The sequence below is a fragment of the Pristiophorus japonicus genome, chromosome 8 (assembly GCF_044704955.1).
Source record: "Pristiophorus japonicus isolate sPriJap1 chromosome 8, sPriJap1.hap1, whole genome shotgun sequence".
NCBI lineage: Eukaryota > Metazoa > Chordata > Chondrichthyes > Pristiophoridae > Pristiophorus > Pristiophorus japonicus.
The window spans coordinates 223,260,616-223,275,135 of record NC_091984.1 but is presented as its reverse complement, the minus strand read 5'-3'; the positions used below and the strand labels follow the sequence as shown (position 1 = coordinate 223,275,135).

Below are 14,520 nucleotides of genomic sequence, written 5' to 3'. Positions count from 1 at the left end.
CTGCAGCCACTTTAGTGGCAAACACTGGGCCACCAAGGAGGGTTTCGGCTGGGCCGAACCCGCGGCCGAACCGACCTGGCAGTTGGCCGACAATAAGAAAATAAAACGGAGTCGCCGGCGGTGCCATCTCCCCTTTAAGGGCAGCCACGCTGCCCAGCCACAGAAAGGGCACTGACGGCAAAAGCTGTCAGTGGCACCGACTGGCGCCGGCTCCGCTCCCGTGGGGCAATTTCTGAAAGGGGTCGCCGCCAGTCGGTAAAGGTTCAGCGCATGCCATGACATGGTGAGAAAACGGGTGGGGTGGTCCTCTACACCGCTCCAAAACTAAAGGAAGGCAATATCCAAAATGGTGGCCCCTCGGAGACGACTCAGCGGCCAGTCCGCAACGACCCATGGCCGCCATTTTCAGGCGACCACGGGCCTGATAGAAAGGGTTAATTTCAGCCCTCTGAATTTCTCCAGATTGTCTGCCCCATGCATTGGGGCGGACGGAACCCTTCGAAATCAGTGGCTGCGCAATTTCGGCCCCAATATAAACGCAAGTTGTTCCTGAGAGCTAGATTTCAACCACGACCTCCGAAGTGACAAAATTATTTGACTCCATGTGCAGTGAGCAGTTTACATACTGACACTGCAGAAATGTCACTGTGGTTTACCTTGTTGGCACCATTTCAATGGTTTCACTCAATGGTATGCATCTCCACTGAGCCACTTCCAGAACATGGCTGATTAACATGCTCCCATGATAGCTTAGTGGTCAGACACAATACCCAATGTGGTATTCAGCATTGCAGAGCAGGTAGGTACCAGTTTTTATTCCCAGTCTGTTCTCAGTTCGTTGATCTCAGCCCAAACACTACAATTGGCCTCAGTGCCCTTTGGCAAGGGGCCAGTAAAATCAGCCAGCATCCCACTTCTGATTAGAAAGTGAATACGTAGATATGTTGAGTGAGTACAGAAATCTGTTCAACTGCAAGGATCCATATGATGAATAGCCTGACAGCGCTCTCTCTGATTCACACATGTGGAATGGCCACTTGGGTGAATTCTTCATGCTGACATTGAGGCAAAAATTGATAATTTTTCATTCCCCAGAACTTATATCCCATCTTGACAAATACAACAACCTCCCTATTCTTACCCCGTACCCCTCCCCCCTCCCCCCACCCCCCCAACCCAGCCCTTTGGAATTAGTATAATTGCTTAAACACTACCACTTACATGCAACTTACATAAAAAACTCTTCAGCTGGAGATTTGGAGAAGTTGTTCCAGGAGACATTAGCCTTGTCAAAGTAGTTGGTGCAGTTGGGGGTATTCCAAGGATTGTCGCAGTTAGTCCAGGGCAAGGTCTCCGAGAATGAACAGTAGAGGTAGTAGAGAGCCCAGGATATGATGGTATTGTAGTAAAAGGAGACATACAGAGAAATGACACAGATCGTGTATCCAATCCCTAAAAAACAATACATATTCGTAATTTGGAGAGGCTGAACTTAGCAATGGAGTAGAACCTTGGTACTCATAATGTGTCCTGGGAGCCATTTGCAACCTGCCTTTGCCTCTCTCTGTGGCTCCCAACCACCTTACTGCTTTATTTTCCACTATCTGATATTGTCCACACTTAAATTCAATACTATTCCTTTTCCTTTTCTGCTCTTTCACAAAAGAAGACAAGAAAACATTATTAGGAGGCAGGCTTGCCCTTGGTAAACCAGTTTTGATAAAGGAAGTGAAGAAACCTAGTCACCCCACAGTGGTCCAGTCACCCCATAGTACTGTGCGTCATCATCATCATCATCATAGGCAGTCCCTCGGAATCGAGGAAGACTTGCTTCCACTCTAAAAATTAGTCCTTAGGTGGCTGAACAGTCTAATACGAGAACCACAGTCCCTGTCACAGGTGGGACAGATAGTCATTGAGGGAAAGGGTGGGTGGGACACACTGCAGCACGCTCTTTGATGAGACTCGAGGTGCTCAGCGCCCTCCCAGATGCACTACCTCCACTTAGGGTGATCTTTGGCCAGGGTCTCCCAGGTGTCAGTGGGGATGTTGCACTTTACCAGGGGGGCTTTGAGGGTGTCCTTGTGACGTTTCCTCTCCCCACCTTTGGCTCGTTTGCAGTGAAGGAGTTCCGAGTAGAGCGCTTGCTTTGGGAGTCTCGTGTCTGGCATGCGAACAATGTGGCCCTGCCCAGCGGAGCTGATCAAGAGTGGTCAGTGCTTCGATGCTAGGGATGTTGGCCTGGTCGAGGATGCTAATGTTGGTGCGTCTGTCCTCCCAGGGGTTTCGTAGGATCTTGCAGAGACATCGTTAGTGGTATTTCTCCAGCGAATTGAGCACAGTTCTGGTGTCTATATTATAAAAAGGCATTGGAGAAGTTCATGAGGATGATACCAAAACTGAGAGGATATATTTATCAGGAAAGGCTGAACTGCCTCAGACTCTTTTCTCTAGAAAAGAGAAGATTGAGCAGTAACCTGATTGAGGTCTTTAAGATCATAAAAGGTTTGATAGGGTAGATGTAGCAAAAATATTAGTGATTATTAATACTTGTAGGGAGTCCAAAATTAGACACCATAAATATAAGATAGTCAATAATAAATCCAATAGGGAATTCAGGAGAAACTTTGTCACCCAAAGCATGGCTGCAGTGTGTACCATCTACAAGATGCACAGCAGCAACTTGCCAAAGCTTCTTCGACAGCACCTCCCAAACCCGTGACTATTACCACCTAGAAGGACAAGGGCAGCAGGCACATGGGAGTACCATCAGCTGTAAGTTCCCCTCCAAGTTACACACCATTCTGATTTGGAAATATATTAGGACTGACATATGAGGAGAGACTGGATCGACTGGGCCTGTATTCACTGGAGTTTAGAAGGATGAGAGGGGATCTCATAGAAACGTATAAAATTCTGATGGGACTAGATAGGTTAGATGCAGGAAGAATGTTCCCGATGTTGGGGAAGTCCAGGACCAGGGGACATAGTCTAAGGATAAGGGGTAGGCCATTTAGGACTGAGATGAGGAGAAACTTCTTCACTCAGAGAGTTGTTAACCTGTGCAATTCCCTACTGCAGAGAGTCGTTGATGCCGGTTCATTGGATATATTCAAGAGGGAGTTAGATATGGCCCTTACAGCTAAAGGGATCAAGGGGTATGGAGAGAAAGCAGGAAAGGGGTACTGAGGTGAATGGTCAGCCATGATCTTATTGAATGGTGGTGCAGGCTTGAAGGGCCGAATGGCCTACTCCTCCACCTATTTTTCTATGTTTCTATGTTTCTATTGCCGTTCCTTCATCATTGCTGGGTCAAAATCCTAGAATTCCCTCCCTAAGAGCAATGTGGGAGTTCCTTCACCACACGGTCTGCAGTGGTTCAAGAAGGCGGCTCACCACCACCTTCTCGAGGGCAATTAGTGATGGGCAATAAATGCCGGCCTTGCCAGCGATGCCCACATCCCAGAATGAATAAAAAAAAGAATGTGGAACACGCTGCCACAAAGAATAGTTGAGGCGAAGTGCGTAGATGCATTTAAGTGGAAACTACATAAGCACATGAGGGAGAAAGGAATAGAAGGATATGCTGATAGGGTTAGATGAAGAGGGTGGGAGGAGGTTTGTGTGCAGCATAATTGCCGGCATAGACCAGTTGGGCCTAATGGCCGGTTTCTGTGCTGTAGCTTCTATGTAACTCTATGTAACAGGATTTTTCCCCTGATGGCCTCCATATGGAAACACCCCACAGTGGCTTGACTGAGATCAGTTGTCCACCATGCCGAAAATCACAGGCATAGACTCATTTCCCATCATGTGTGATGGAGGATATTTCTTGAAAGTAGCTCTCAAGGAAGACATTTGTGGCCCTTGCTGAATGATTAGTGGGTACAGCTAGTTGATTTACCTGCAACATAATATCTCATAGAAGATCTCTCCAATGGAAGACCAGGTGAGTCAAAAATTGTTCCATTCTCTTCTTGTACTCGGGGCTTAACCTTCAGTTATGTTGTTTAGAAGTTATTTTATTGTCAGCCCTGTATCCAAGATCGCTAACTCTGAGTGTCCCTCTCCTCCTCCCTCCCCACCTCTCTAGCCCAGGGGTGCTGAAGACAATTTAATGCCACCACTGCTGTCCTGGTTATCATAAGCTAACTCAGCACAGTTTGGGAGGATCAACACTGGGCCCTCCCTGATTGTATGACTCCTTACAAATCTACATGCCGTAGTTACCCACAATGCCATTTAGGGGGAGCACAGGGAGCATTTTTTTAACTAGATTTCAATATTGAGTCTGGATTATCATAACGTCAGCGGACAGGAAGAGAGTAACTTAGTAGAAACATGTTTTCTTTTACTCAGTAACAATACTTATGGATACATTAAAAGGACCGAACATAGATCAGATATAAGTACATGTTTCAATTGTTAATTTTTGGGGAAAAAAACTTGCACTTCTTAAAATCCCGAGTTTGAACTGTTAGAATCTTTAGTTCCTGTAAACACAACTTCAGTATACCAGTTGACTAGTTTTGGCTCAAGTTTCGGCCTGAGTTGCTCCTATTTTTTTGGAGCAACTAGTTTAGAATGGAGCATCTTAGAAATTGCAATTCTCAGCATTTGGTTTGCTCCAGTTCTAGTGAGTTAGAAATGTTTCATTTTAGAACAGATTTTTTTTCAAAAGGGGGCGTGTCCAGCCACTTACGCCTGTATTACAAGTTTAGGCAGCGAAAACTTACTCCAAACTAATTTAAAATGGAGTAATTGTAGATTTTTGTAGCTCAGAAAAACCTTGCCCACACTTGTAAATCAGGCGTAGGGAACGAGAGATGGGGGGGGGTTTACAAACATTAAACACTTCACTTTTGCAAATAAAGAGCCATCATCAATAATAAATGAAAAATCAATCAATAAATCAATCAAAAATTTAAAAATTTAAAAATTAAAAAAAAAATCAATCAATAAATAAAAAATTAAATTTCTACTCACTGACTGCAGCACCGGGAGCCCTCCAACAGCATGCTGGGACAGGGCCACCCTCAGTGTCTCTCTCTCTGTCTCTGTCAGTGTCTCTCTCTCTCTCTCTCTCTCTGTCAGTATCTCTCTGTGTTTCTGACAGCGAGGGGTGGGGGGAGAGAGGGGGGAGGGGAGAGGAGAGGGGAGAGGAGGGGGGGAGGGAGGGGGAGAGGAGGGGAGGGGAGTGGGAGGGGAGCGGGAGGGGAGGGGATGGAGGGGGGGAGGAAGGGGGAGGAAGAGGAGGGGGAGAGAGAGAAGGGAGGGGGAGAAGGGAGGAGGGGGGGGAGAGGAGGGGGGCGGGAGAGGGAGGGAGAGGATGAGGGGGGAGAGGAGGAGGGTAGGATGCGGGAGGAGGAGGGCGGGAGGGAGGAAGAGGAGGGGGAGGGAGGGAGAAGAGGGGAGGGGGAAGAGGAGGGGGAGGGAGAGGAGGGGGAGGGAGGGAAAGGAAGGGGGAAGAGGAGAGGGGAGGAAGAGGAGGGGGAGAAAGAGAAGGGAGGGGGAGAAGGGAGGAGGGGGGGGAGAGGAGGGGGGCGGGAGAGGGAGGGAGAGGATGAGGGGGGAGAGGAGGGGGGTAGGATGCGGGAGGAGGAGGGCGGGAGGGAGGAAGAGGAGGGGGAGGGAGGGAGAAGAGGGGGAGGGGGAAGAGGAGGGGGAGGGAGAGGAGGGGGAGGGAGGGAAAGGAAGGGGGAAGAGGACGGGGGGGGGGAGAGGAGAAGGAGGGGAGAGGAGAGGGTGGACGTAGAAGCCGGGCCGCCGAAGACTTCGGGCGGGCGGGCCCCACGGAGGACGTGGAGGGAGGGGGAATGGCTGAACGGGGGGGAGCGGGAGCTGAACGGGAGGGAGGGAGGGGGGGTTGCGGGAGCTGAACAGAAGGGAGGGAGGGAGGCCCGAGTCTGATCTTCGCCCTGGGAGCCCATTCGGCCAGGGCTAGGGGCTGTGTGCTTTGGGCCCCTCCCACGCAGCCTCGGGGGCGAGGAGCTACTGCACATGCGCGCACACTCTAGCATGCATGTGCAGAGATCCCGGCACTGTTTTCAGCGCAGGGTCCTGGCTCCGCCCCCGACCCTTGTGCTGAGCCACGCCGAGCACGAAGACGTCCTTAAGAGACCGGAGAATCACAAGGTAAGTTTTCGGCGCCCTTTTTATTCCAGAAAATCGGCGCACCTTACGGGGGTACACCGTTCTTACAGAGGGCGGAAACTTGGGCCCATTGTTTCAGTGCTGTTTCCGGTGTGACTAGTTTGTATACAGGATGCTATGATTTTATAACTGCTGTATGCTTATAATGATGCCTGCTTTTGATGTGCTCACCTTTAAATATTGGGCATATCTTCTGCCAAACTGGAATGACTCCTGTCGCATGGTACTGTCCCAAGGCCAGCTCCATGTAGAACAGAGGAACTCCCCCAAACATTGCCATTAAGACGTAGGGAATGAGAAAAGCACCTGGAATTAACAACAGGAACCACATTTCTGAAAATAGTATGAGAAATAATTAAGTCATCGAGCATTAATCTATTAAACTCAGGGTCCAGGACTCTGTAAATATAGAAACTACATAACGTACAATGGTAACTGTCCAGTTTCTAATATACCTATACAAAGCGCAATGTACTAATGATAACTAGCCCAGTGTACAGTGGCAACTACTCCAATGTGAATTGATATTTAACCCAAAATACAGTAGTAAATACACCAAAGTATAATAACAAGTCCACAGTGGAATGACAGGCACTGCACTGTATAATGACCAATGTCCCAATGTACAAAGACAAGCATCCCAAATGTGCAATGACAACTAGCCAGTGCACTGTGATATCTACCCTAAGGTACAATGACAACCACCCACTGTATGTAATTGAAAAGTAGGGAATATAATTGAAAAGTAGGGAAGTTATGCTAAACCTGTATCGAACCTTGGTTAGACCACACTTAGAGTGCTGCGTACAGTTCTGGTCGCCATATTATAAAAAGAATATAGAGGCACTGGAGAGGGTGCAGAGAAGATTTACAAGGATGATACCAGAAAAGCAAGGGTATACAGATCAGGAAAGGATGAACAGGCTGGGTCTCTTTTCTCTTGAAAAAAGAAGACTGAGGGGTGACCGAATAGAGGATTTTAATATTATGAAAGTTTTGGATAGAATGGATACAGAGAGAGTGTTTCTAATTGTGGGAAAGAGCATAACTAGAGGCCATCAATATAAGATAGTCACCAAGAAATCCAATGGGCAATTCAGAAAAAACTTCTTTACCCAGAGAGTGGTGAGAATATGAAATTCGCTACCACAAGGAGTGGTTGAAGCGAATAATATAGATGCATTTAAGAGGAGGCTAGACAAGTCTATGAGGGAGAAGGGAATAGAGGGTTATGCTGATAGATTTAGATGAGGAAAATCGGGAGGATACTCGAGTGGAGCATAAACGCCGGCATGGACAGGTTGGGCCAAATATTCTGTTTCTGTGCCATATATCCTATGTAATCCAATTTAATTTACAAAAGGCAGTTTCTTCATGGAAAAATATTTGGAATTTGTTTTAATCTGTTCACAGACACATGATGTGATGACATAGAGCATGCACCAGCACAGCCTTCAGTCACCTGAGGAAGAGAGTGTTTGAAGTCCAAGATGTCAAATTTGGCACCAAGCTTATGGTCTGCAGGGCAGGAGTGATATCCGCCCTCCTATATGGCTCAGAGACGTGGACTATATACACGCAGACATCTCAAAATGCTGGAGAAGTACTACCAGCGCTGCCTCCACAAGATCCTGCAAATCCACTGGGAGGACAGATGCACCAACGTCAGTGTTCTCGCTCAGGCCAATATCCCCAGCACGTGACCACACTTGATCAGTTCTGTTAGGCGGGCCACATCGTCCGCAGGCCTGACACGAGACTCCTAAAGCAAGTGCTCTACTCAGAGCTTCGTCACGGCAAGCGAGTCCCAGCGGGGCAGCGGAAACATTTCAAGGACACCCTCAAAGCCTCCTTGATAAAGTGCAACATCCCCACCGGCACCTGGGAATCCCTGGCCCAAGACTGCCCAAAGTGGAGGAAGAGCATCCGGGAGGGCGCTGAGAACCTCGAGTCTCATCGCTGAGAGCAAGCAGAAACCAAGCGCACACAGCAGAAGGAGCATGCGTCAACCCAGGCTCCCCACCCAGTCTTTCCTTTAAACACTGTCTGCCCCACCTGTGACAGAAACCGTAGGTCCCGCATTGGACTCTTCAGCCATCTGGGAACTCACTTTTAGAGTGGAAGCAAATCATCCTTGACTTCGAGGGACTACCTATGATGATGATGACATTTTGAAATGAATTTTTATGCTCACGAAGGTGAGAGATGTGAGTTCTGAGGAATGGAATACATTGCACTATCACTAGGGGGGTAGTGCTGGACAGGCTAATGGGACTCAAGGTAGACAAGCCCCCTGGTCCTGATGAAATGCATCCCAGGGTATTAAAAGAGATGGCGGAAGTTATAGCAGATGCATTCGTTATAATCTACCAAAATTCTCTGGACTCTGGGAGGTACCAGCGGATTGGAGAGCAGCTAATGTAACGCCTCTGTTTAAAAAAGGGGGCAGGCAAAAGGCAGGTAACTATAGGCCGGTTAGTTTAACATCTGTAGTGGGGAAAATGCTTGAAACTATCATTAAGGAAGAAATAGCGGGACATCTAGATAGGAATAGTGCAATCAAGCAGATGCAGCATGGATTCATGAAAGGGAAATCATGTTCAACTAACTTACTGGAATTCTTTGAGGATATAACGAGCATGGTGGATAGAGGTGTACCGATGGATGTGGTGTATTTAGATTTCCAAAAAGCATTCGATAAGGTGCCACACAAAAGGTTACTGCAGAAGATAAAGGTACGCGGAATCAGAGGAAATGTATTAGCATGGATAGAGAATTGGTTGGCGAACAGAAAGCAGAGAGTCGGGATAAATGGGTCCTTTTCCGGTTGGAAATCGGTGGTTAGTGGTGTGCCACAGGGATCAGAGCTGGGACCACAACTGTTTACAATATACATAGATGACCTGGAAGAGGGAACAGAGTGTAGTGCAACAAAATTTGCAGATGACACTAAGATTAGTGGGAAAGCGGGTTGTGTAGAGGACTCAGAGAGGCTGCAAGGAGATTTGGATAGGTTAAGCGAATGGGCTAAGGTTTGGCAGATGGAATACAATGTCGGAAAGTGTGAGGTCATCCACCTTGGGAACAAAAACAGTAAAAGGGAATATTATTTGAATGGGGAGAAATTACAACATGCTGAGGTGCAGAGGGACCTGGGGGTCCTTGTGCATGAATCCCAAAAGGTTAGTTTACAGGTGCAGCAGGTAATCAGGAAGGCGAATGGAATGTTGGCCTTCATTGCGAGAGAGATGGAGTACAAAAACAGGGAGGTCTTGCTGCAACTGTATAAGGTATTGGTAAGGCCGCACCTGGAGTACTGCGTGCAGTTTTGGTCACCTTATTTAAGGAAGGATATACTAGCTTTGGAAGGGGTACAGAGACGATTCACTAGGCTGATTCCGGAGATGAGGGGGTTACCTTATGATGATAGATTGAGTAGACTGGGTCTTTACTCGTTGGAGTTCAGAAGGATGAGGGGTGATCTTATAGAAACATTTAAAATAATGAAAGGGATAGACAAGATAGAGGCAGAGAGGTTGTTTCCACTGGTCGGGAGACTAGAACTAGGGGGCATAGCCTCAAAATACGGAGGAGCCAATTTAAAACCGAGTTGAGAAAGAATTTCTTCTCCCAGAGGGTTGTGAATCTGTGGAATTCTCTGCCCAAGGAAGCAGTTGAGGCTGGCTCATTGAATGTTTTCAAGTCAAAGATAGATAGATTTTTAACCAATAAGGGAATTAAGGGTTACGGGGAGCGGGCGGGTAAGTGGAGCTGAGTCCACGACCAGATCAGCCATGATCTTATTGAATGGCGGAGCAGGCTCGAGGGGCTAGATGGTCTACTCCTGTTCCTAATTCTTATGTTCTTATGTTCTTTCAATCCAGTGGCAACATCAAGCAATCCTAGGTCTATGTCGAAAGAAAAGCTCCTTCTGCACCCTCTCATTAAAAAACTTTTGGTGAGGCATACTATGAGCTGATTGTGAGGGAAAAGTCCCTCTACTCTGTGCCAACAATATGTTTTAACCCCAAATTGTGATCAGAACTCCCTACTGCACTAGTGTGATGTTTCAGCTTCCTCCACTGACCATCCATGAGGTCTGTCTGAGTGAAACTGGCAGATTAGTGCTAAGTTACAAATAGTTTTGTGCTGTGGACTGTGTACGTTAGGAACTGGGTGGAGACAATCCAAATTGATTTAATGTAGAACCCTTAAGAGACAGGAGATTTTCAACCCATCAGCCTAACATCACCAATTGTCTCCAAAAAATTATTTCCCCAGTGAAACTCCATCTATATTAGCAATCAATCGCCATTTTACAGTGGTTGAAGCAAGTAGTATTGATGCATTTAAGGGGAGGCTAGACAAGCCTATGAGGGAGAAGGGAATAGAGTGTTACGCTAATAGATTTAGATGAGGAAAGATGGGAGGAGGCTCGAGTGGAGCATAAACACTGGCATGGACTGGTTGGGCCGAATGGCCTGTTTCTGTGCCGTATATCCTATGTAATCTGGTGTCGTGTACAATGGCAACTGACCACTGTCCGGGCTATGATGTTTAATTTGGAACATTTTATGAGGAAAAATGGACACAAAGACATGCAATTGGGAGATTAGTGTTCATTTTCAATCACATATAGATTTACATTTAATAGCAGAGCTAGAGATAGGGAAATAGTTCTATAACTATATCTCAGGACATGTAATCTGAAAGTTACATGTATTAGATACGACCAAAAAAGACTCCAATACACTATTTTCAGATTCCGGTAAAAAAACAAGGTAGAACAAGTACTCTTTTTTAGTAATTTGGTTATTTTCTTGCAGACATTACTTTCAATGTGAGCAACAATTATAATCATTATAAGCACCGCTTCAGTCAGTTCCAAACGAAGATTCAACTCCTGCTCCTTTGGGATCATTATAAGTACAAGCAGCTTGCTCCTAGACACAGGTTTATGGGGAATATCGCCCAGAAAAACCGGCCAAGAGCTCCGGCTCGTGTGTAGGGGAAGGAGATAGGTAGAATTCGGGCTGGGAGTTGTTAAATGCCCAGTGAGCCCACACACCCTATCAAATTTACATTCTCTTCAGGGCAAATCCACAGGGTCCGCTTCACCTTGTATCTATTAAAGCCGATATGAACTCTCCATATTGTCAGTGACATGTGTCTGTGTATATAGTATAAGATATTCATCATAGGCAATTCCTCAAAGAGAGGATGACTTGCTTCCACTCCAAAAAAGGATGAGTTCACAGGTGTTTCAATGAAGGACCTAATATTCCAGGTCCCGAACTACATGTTGAAGGGTGGAAGATGCCAGTGCGTGGATTTTTTTAACGTGTGGTGGCCGTTGCACCCCAGCCTTGAGCTTGATAGAGCTCGGTCTTGGTCCAGTGGCAAGGATTACCCAAGACGACTGGAGACCAGCTCTGCTGCACGGGCCTAGTGCGCACACATATCGCAGTGTGGGCTGGCCCATGCTGCCCTGTTATATATAAGATACTATATATGTTGTAATTGTCACATCCATAGCCTAGAATATGCCGCAGGGTGTGAGATCAAAGGTACCCACTCTACATCGTAAAAATTACCCTTTAGAATGAAATCTTCTGCAGCAACAGATGATAGGAGCGTACATGGAGACTGTAAGTGGATCATTTCCGACTGTGACGCCGCTAGTATTTATATAGACACCAATAGCAGTAATCTGTGTAGCCCCGTTTCCTAGATTTTACACTCCCGATCTTTTCTAAATATGTTTTATGTTAGTTAAGCAACTAGAACAAATTTTCCAGCTATAATGACCCAAACTATCACCGAATTGGCGATTCCCGTTTCCTTTGGTTGGGGCATTTCCCTGGGAACAGAAATACTAACGCAGTGGGATCAGGAATGGCCGCTTACTGGTCAATAATAATGGTTAAGTTGAGCATTGCACTTACTTCCATCTACCTGGCCGTGCTGTCTACCTATCTGCCCGTCCATCTTACAACAGTCTATCTTACATTACAACTCCGAAAGTACTTCATTGGCTGTAAAGTGCTTTGAGACATCCGGTGTCATGAAAGGCACTATATAAATGGAAGTCTCTCTCTCTTTCTATCGACCCAACCATCCATTTGTCTATCTGTCCATCTATCTCTCCGTCCATCTGTCTATCTATGTTTACCCACCGATCTATTTATCCCTGTTCATCCATCTATCTATCTATCCATCTGCACGATCTGTCTATCCATCACCCGTCTAGTCGTCTACCTACCTACCTGTAACATGCTGGATTTCAATGATTCTATACTTCCCAACACACTGCTGCATGTATTACGTGTTTAACTAATGGAAATCAAGACTGCTTTGCACTGACCTCATTATCATCATCATCATAGACAGTCCCTCGGAATCGAGGAACACTTGCTTCCACTCTAAACATGAGTCATTAGGTGGCTGAACAGTCCAATATGAGAACCACAGTCCCTGTCACAGGTGGGACAGATAGTCGTTGAGGGAAAGGGTGGGTGGGACAGGTTTGCCGCACGCTCTTTCCGCTGCCTGCGCTTGATTTCTGCATGTTCTCGTCGACGAGACTTGAGGTGCTCGGCGCCCTCCCGGATGCACTTCCTCCACTTAGGGCGGTCTTTGGCCAGGGTCTCCCAGGTGTCAGTGGGGATGTTGTACTTGAGGGTAACGTTTCCTTGTAACGTTTCCTCTGCCCACCTTTAGCTCGTTTGCGGTGAAGGAGTTCCGAGTAGAGTGCTTGCGTTGGGAGTCTCAGCATGCCAACCGTGTGTCCTGCCCAGTGTTGATAGGAAGAAGTGCCGAGAGCCGAGATGACCTCGCCCCGTCAGGTGCGGAGGGGACACCAGTTGGATGGAAACAGAGCTGCTCACTGACCCTGTACTCCGGAGGGGTTCGCTCCCACTCTGCGCCCGCCAGCTTTACACCGGCAACACTGTGCTGCAAATGCTGTAAAGACACGGGTGCCAAAGTGTAACGACACAATTAATAAAATAAATGAAAAGCGAACTGGTCAAGGACTGAGCACAAGGAGATGGAAACTGATCAGTGGCGATCAGAAGGTGACTGGGCTGCGTGGCCATTCCGAAACATTCTGACAGTGCAATACACGCCGACCATTTTTTTTACCCAAATTAAAAGTAATGTTTACAGTTTTGTGATAACTCATATTTGTCCTTTGCGTTCACTTATGGACAGAAGAGGAATCAATACAAACCTGTACCAGGACAAATCATCATATAAAATGTAGCAGTGCCGCAGGAAACTGTTATTTGTAACATTTGAAAATATTAGGGACACAATGTTTTTTTTGCAAAAGTTTAAAAAATGTTTTTATAAATATTAAAAGTAAAATAGAAAGGTAAGTTTAACCAAAAGCAAGAACAATGCTGGAATGTTTTAAATTGATTTAAAATGTGTTTATGTTCCGAGAAATCTGCTCAATTCATTATTTGTTAGACGCATTTGTTTAGACATATTAACACCTGTGAGATGTGTTTGCAGAAGAAGTTTGTATACAATAACTACAAGCTTACCGCCACCGTTTTGATAACAGATATAAGGAAACCGCCAGACATTTCCCAAATCCACCGCAAACCCGATAACTGATAGCATGAAGTCCATTTTGTTGCCCCACTTGTCCCGCTTGACCGGGGCACGGGGGTTTGAGTCGGGGCTGGGGGCGCCCGGCACTGCCAGCGATTCGACCCTGGCTGTCATCGGGAGCCCGTTCTTACCCGGGCGGGTCTTGTACGACTCGGATCCGGATCCGCCGTTGGCTGACGGGGTCTCTCTTGGAGTAGAGCCACTTTGCCCGGTGACCAAGTCCGCGCGATCCGGCGTGTTGCTGTGCCGGTTGCTCGCCATATGGACCCCTCGCCACTCTGTTCACCTGCAAGATGCCAAGTGAAAAAGCTTTATGTTCGAGTGTGGATCGCACACACGCACACACACACACACTATCCCCTCCTTTTTTTTTGGAGAAGGGGAGGTGCAGGCGCATCAATTTCTACTCCAACTCTCAAGGGATTGCAAGATCCAGCCCCGGCTCTTCCAGCGCCCCCAGGTCTGTAACTACAGCACCAACAAAAGAGGCAAATAAAATACAGCTTGTTACAAACATAGTTTTCCATGACGACGTGACGTAAATAATCTGAAACAGCCAACATCACAGGAACACCTGGAGGAACTCTAGCAACATTGCAGGGACCTCTAGCAACATTGTGCATGGACCTCTCGCAACACTGTGCATGGACACATGCGAAGCAAATAACCCCCCCACCCCGCGCCACCCAAAAAAAGAAAAAGTCCCGGTTGCAATGTAAAAAAAAACATCAAATTGTTTTCAAAATA

The 14,520-nt window shown here is 46.8% G+C and overlaps 1 protein-coding gene across 1 annotated transcript in view; it reads right to left on the bottom strand.

The window, feature by feature from the left end:
* Window positions 1-14,034, bottom strand: part of slc6a4b (solute carrier family 6 member 4b) — a 65,917-nt gene extending 51,883 nt beyond the window's left edge. The window contains exons 1-3 of the mRNA XM_070888341.1: window positions 13,704-14,034; window positions 6,325-6,459; window positions 1,233-1,452 (exon numbers count right to left, since the gene is read on the bottom strand). Coding sequence (XP_070744442.1) covers window positions 1,233-1,452; window positions 6,325-6,459; window positions 13,704-14,034 — 686 coding nt within the window. The remainder of the gene's footprint in view (window positions 1-1,232; window positions 1,453-6,324; window positions 6,460-13,703) is intronic.
* Between the last annotated feature and the right edge of the window lie 486 nt (window positions 14,035-14,520).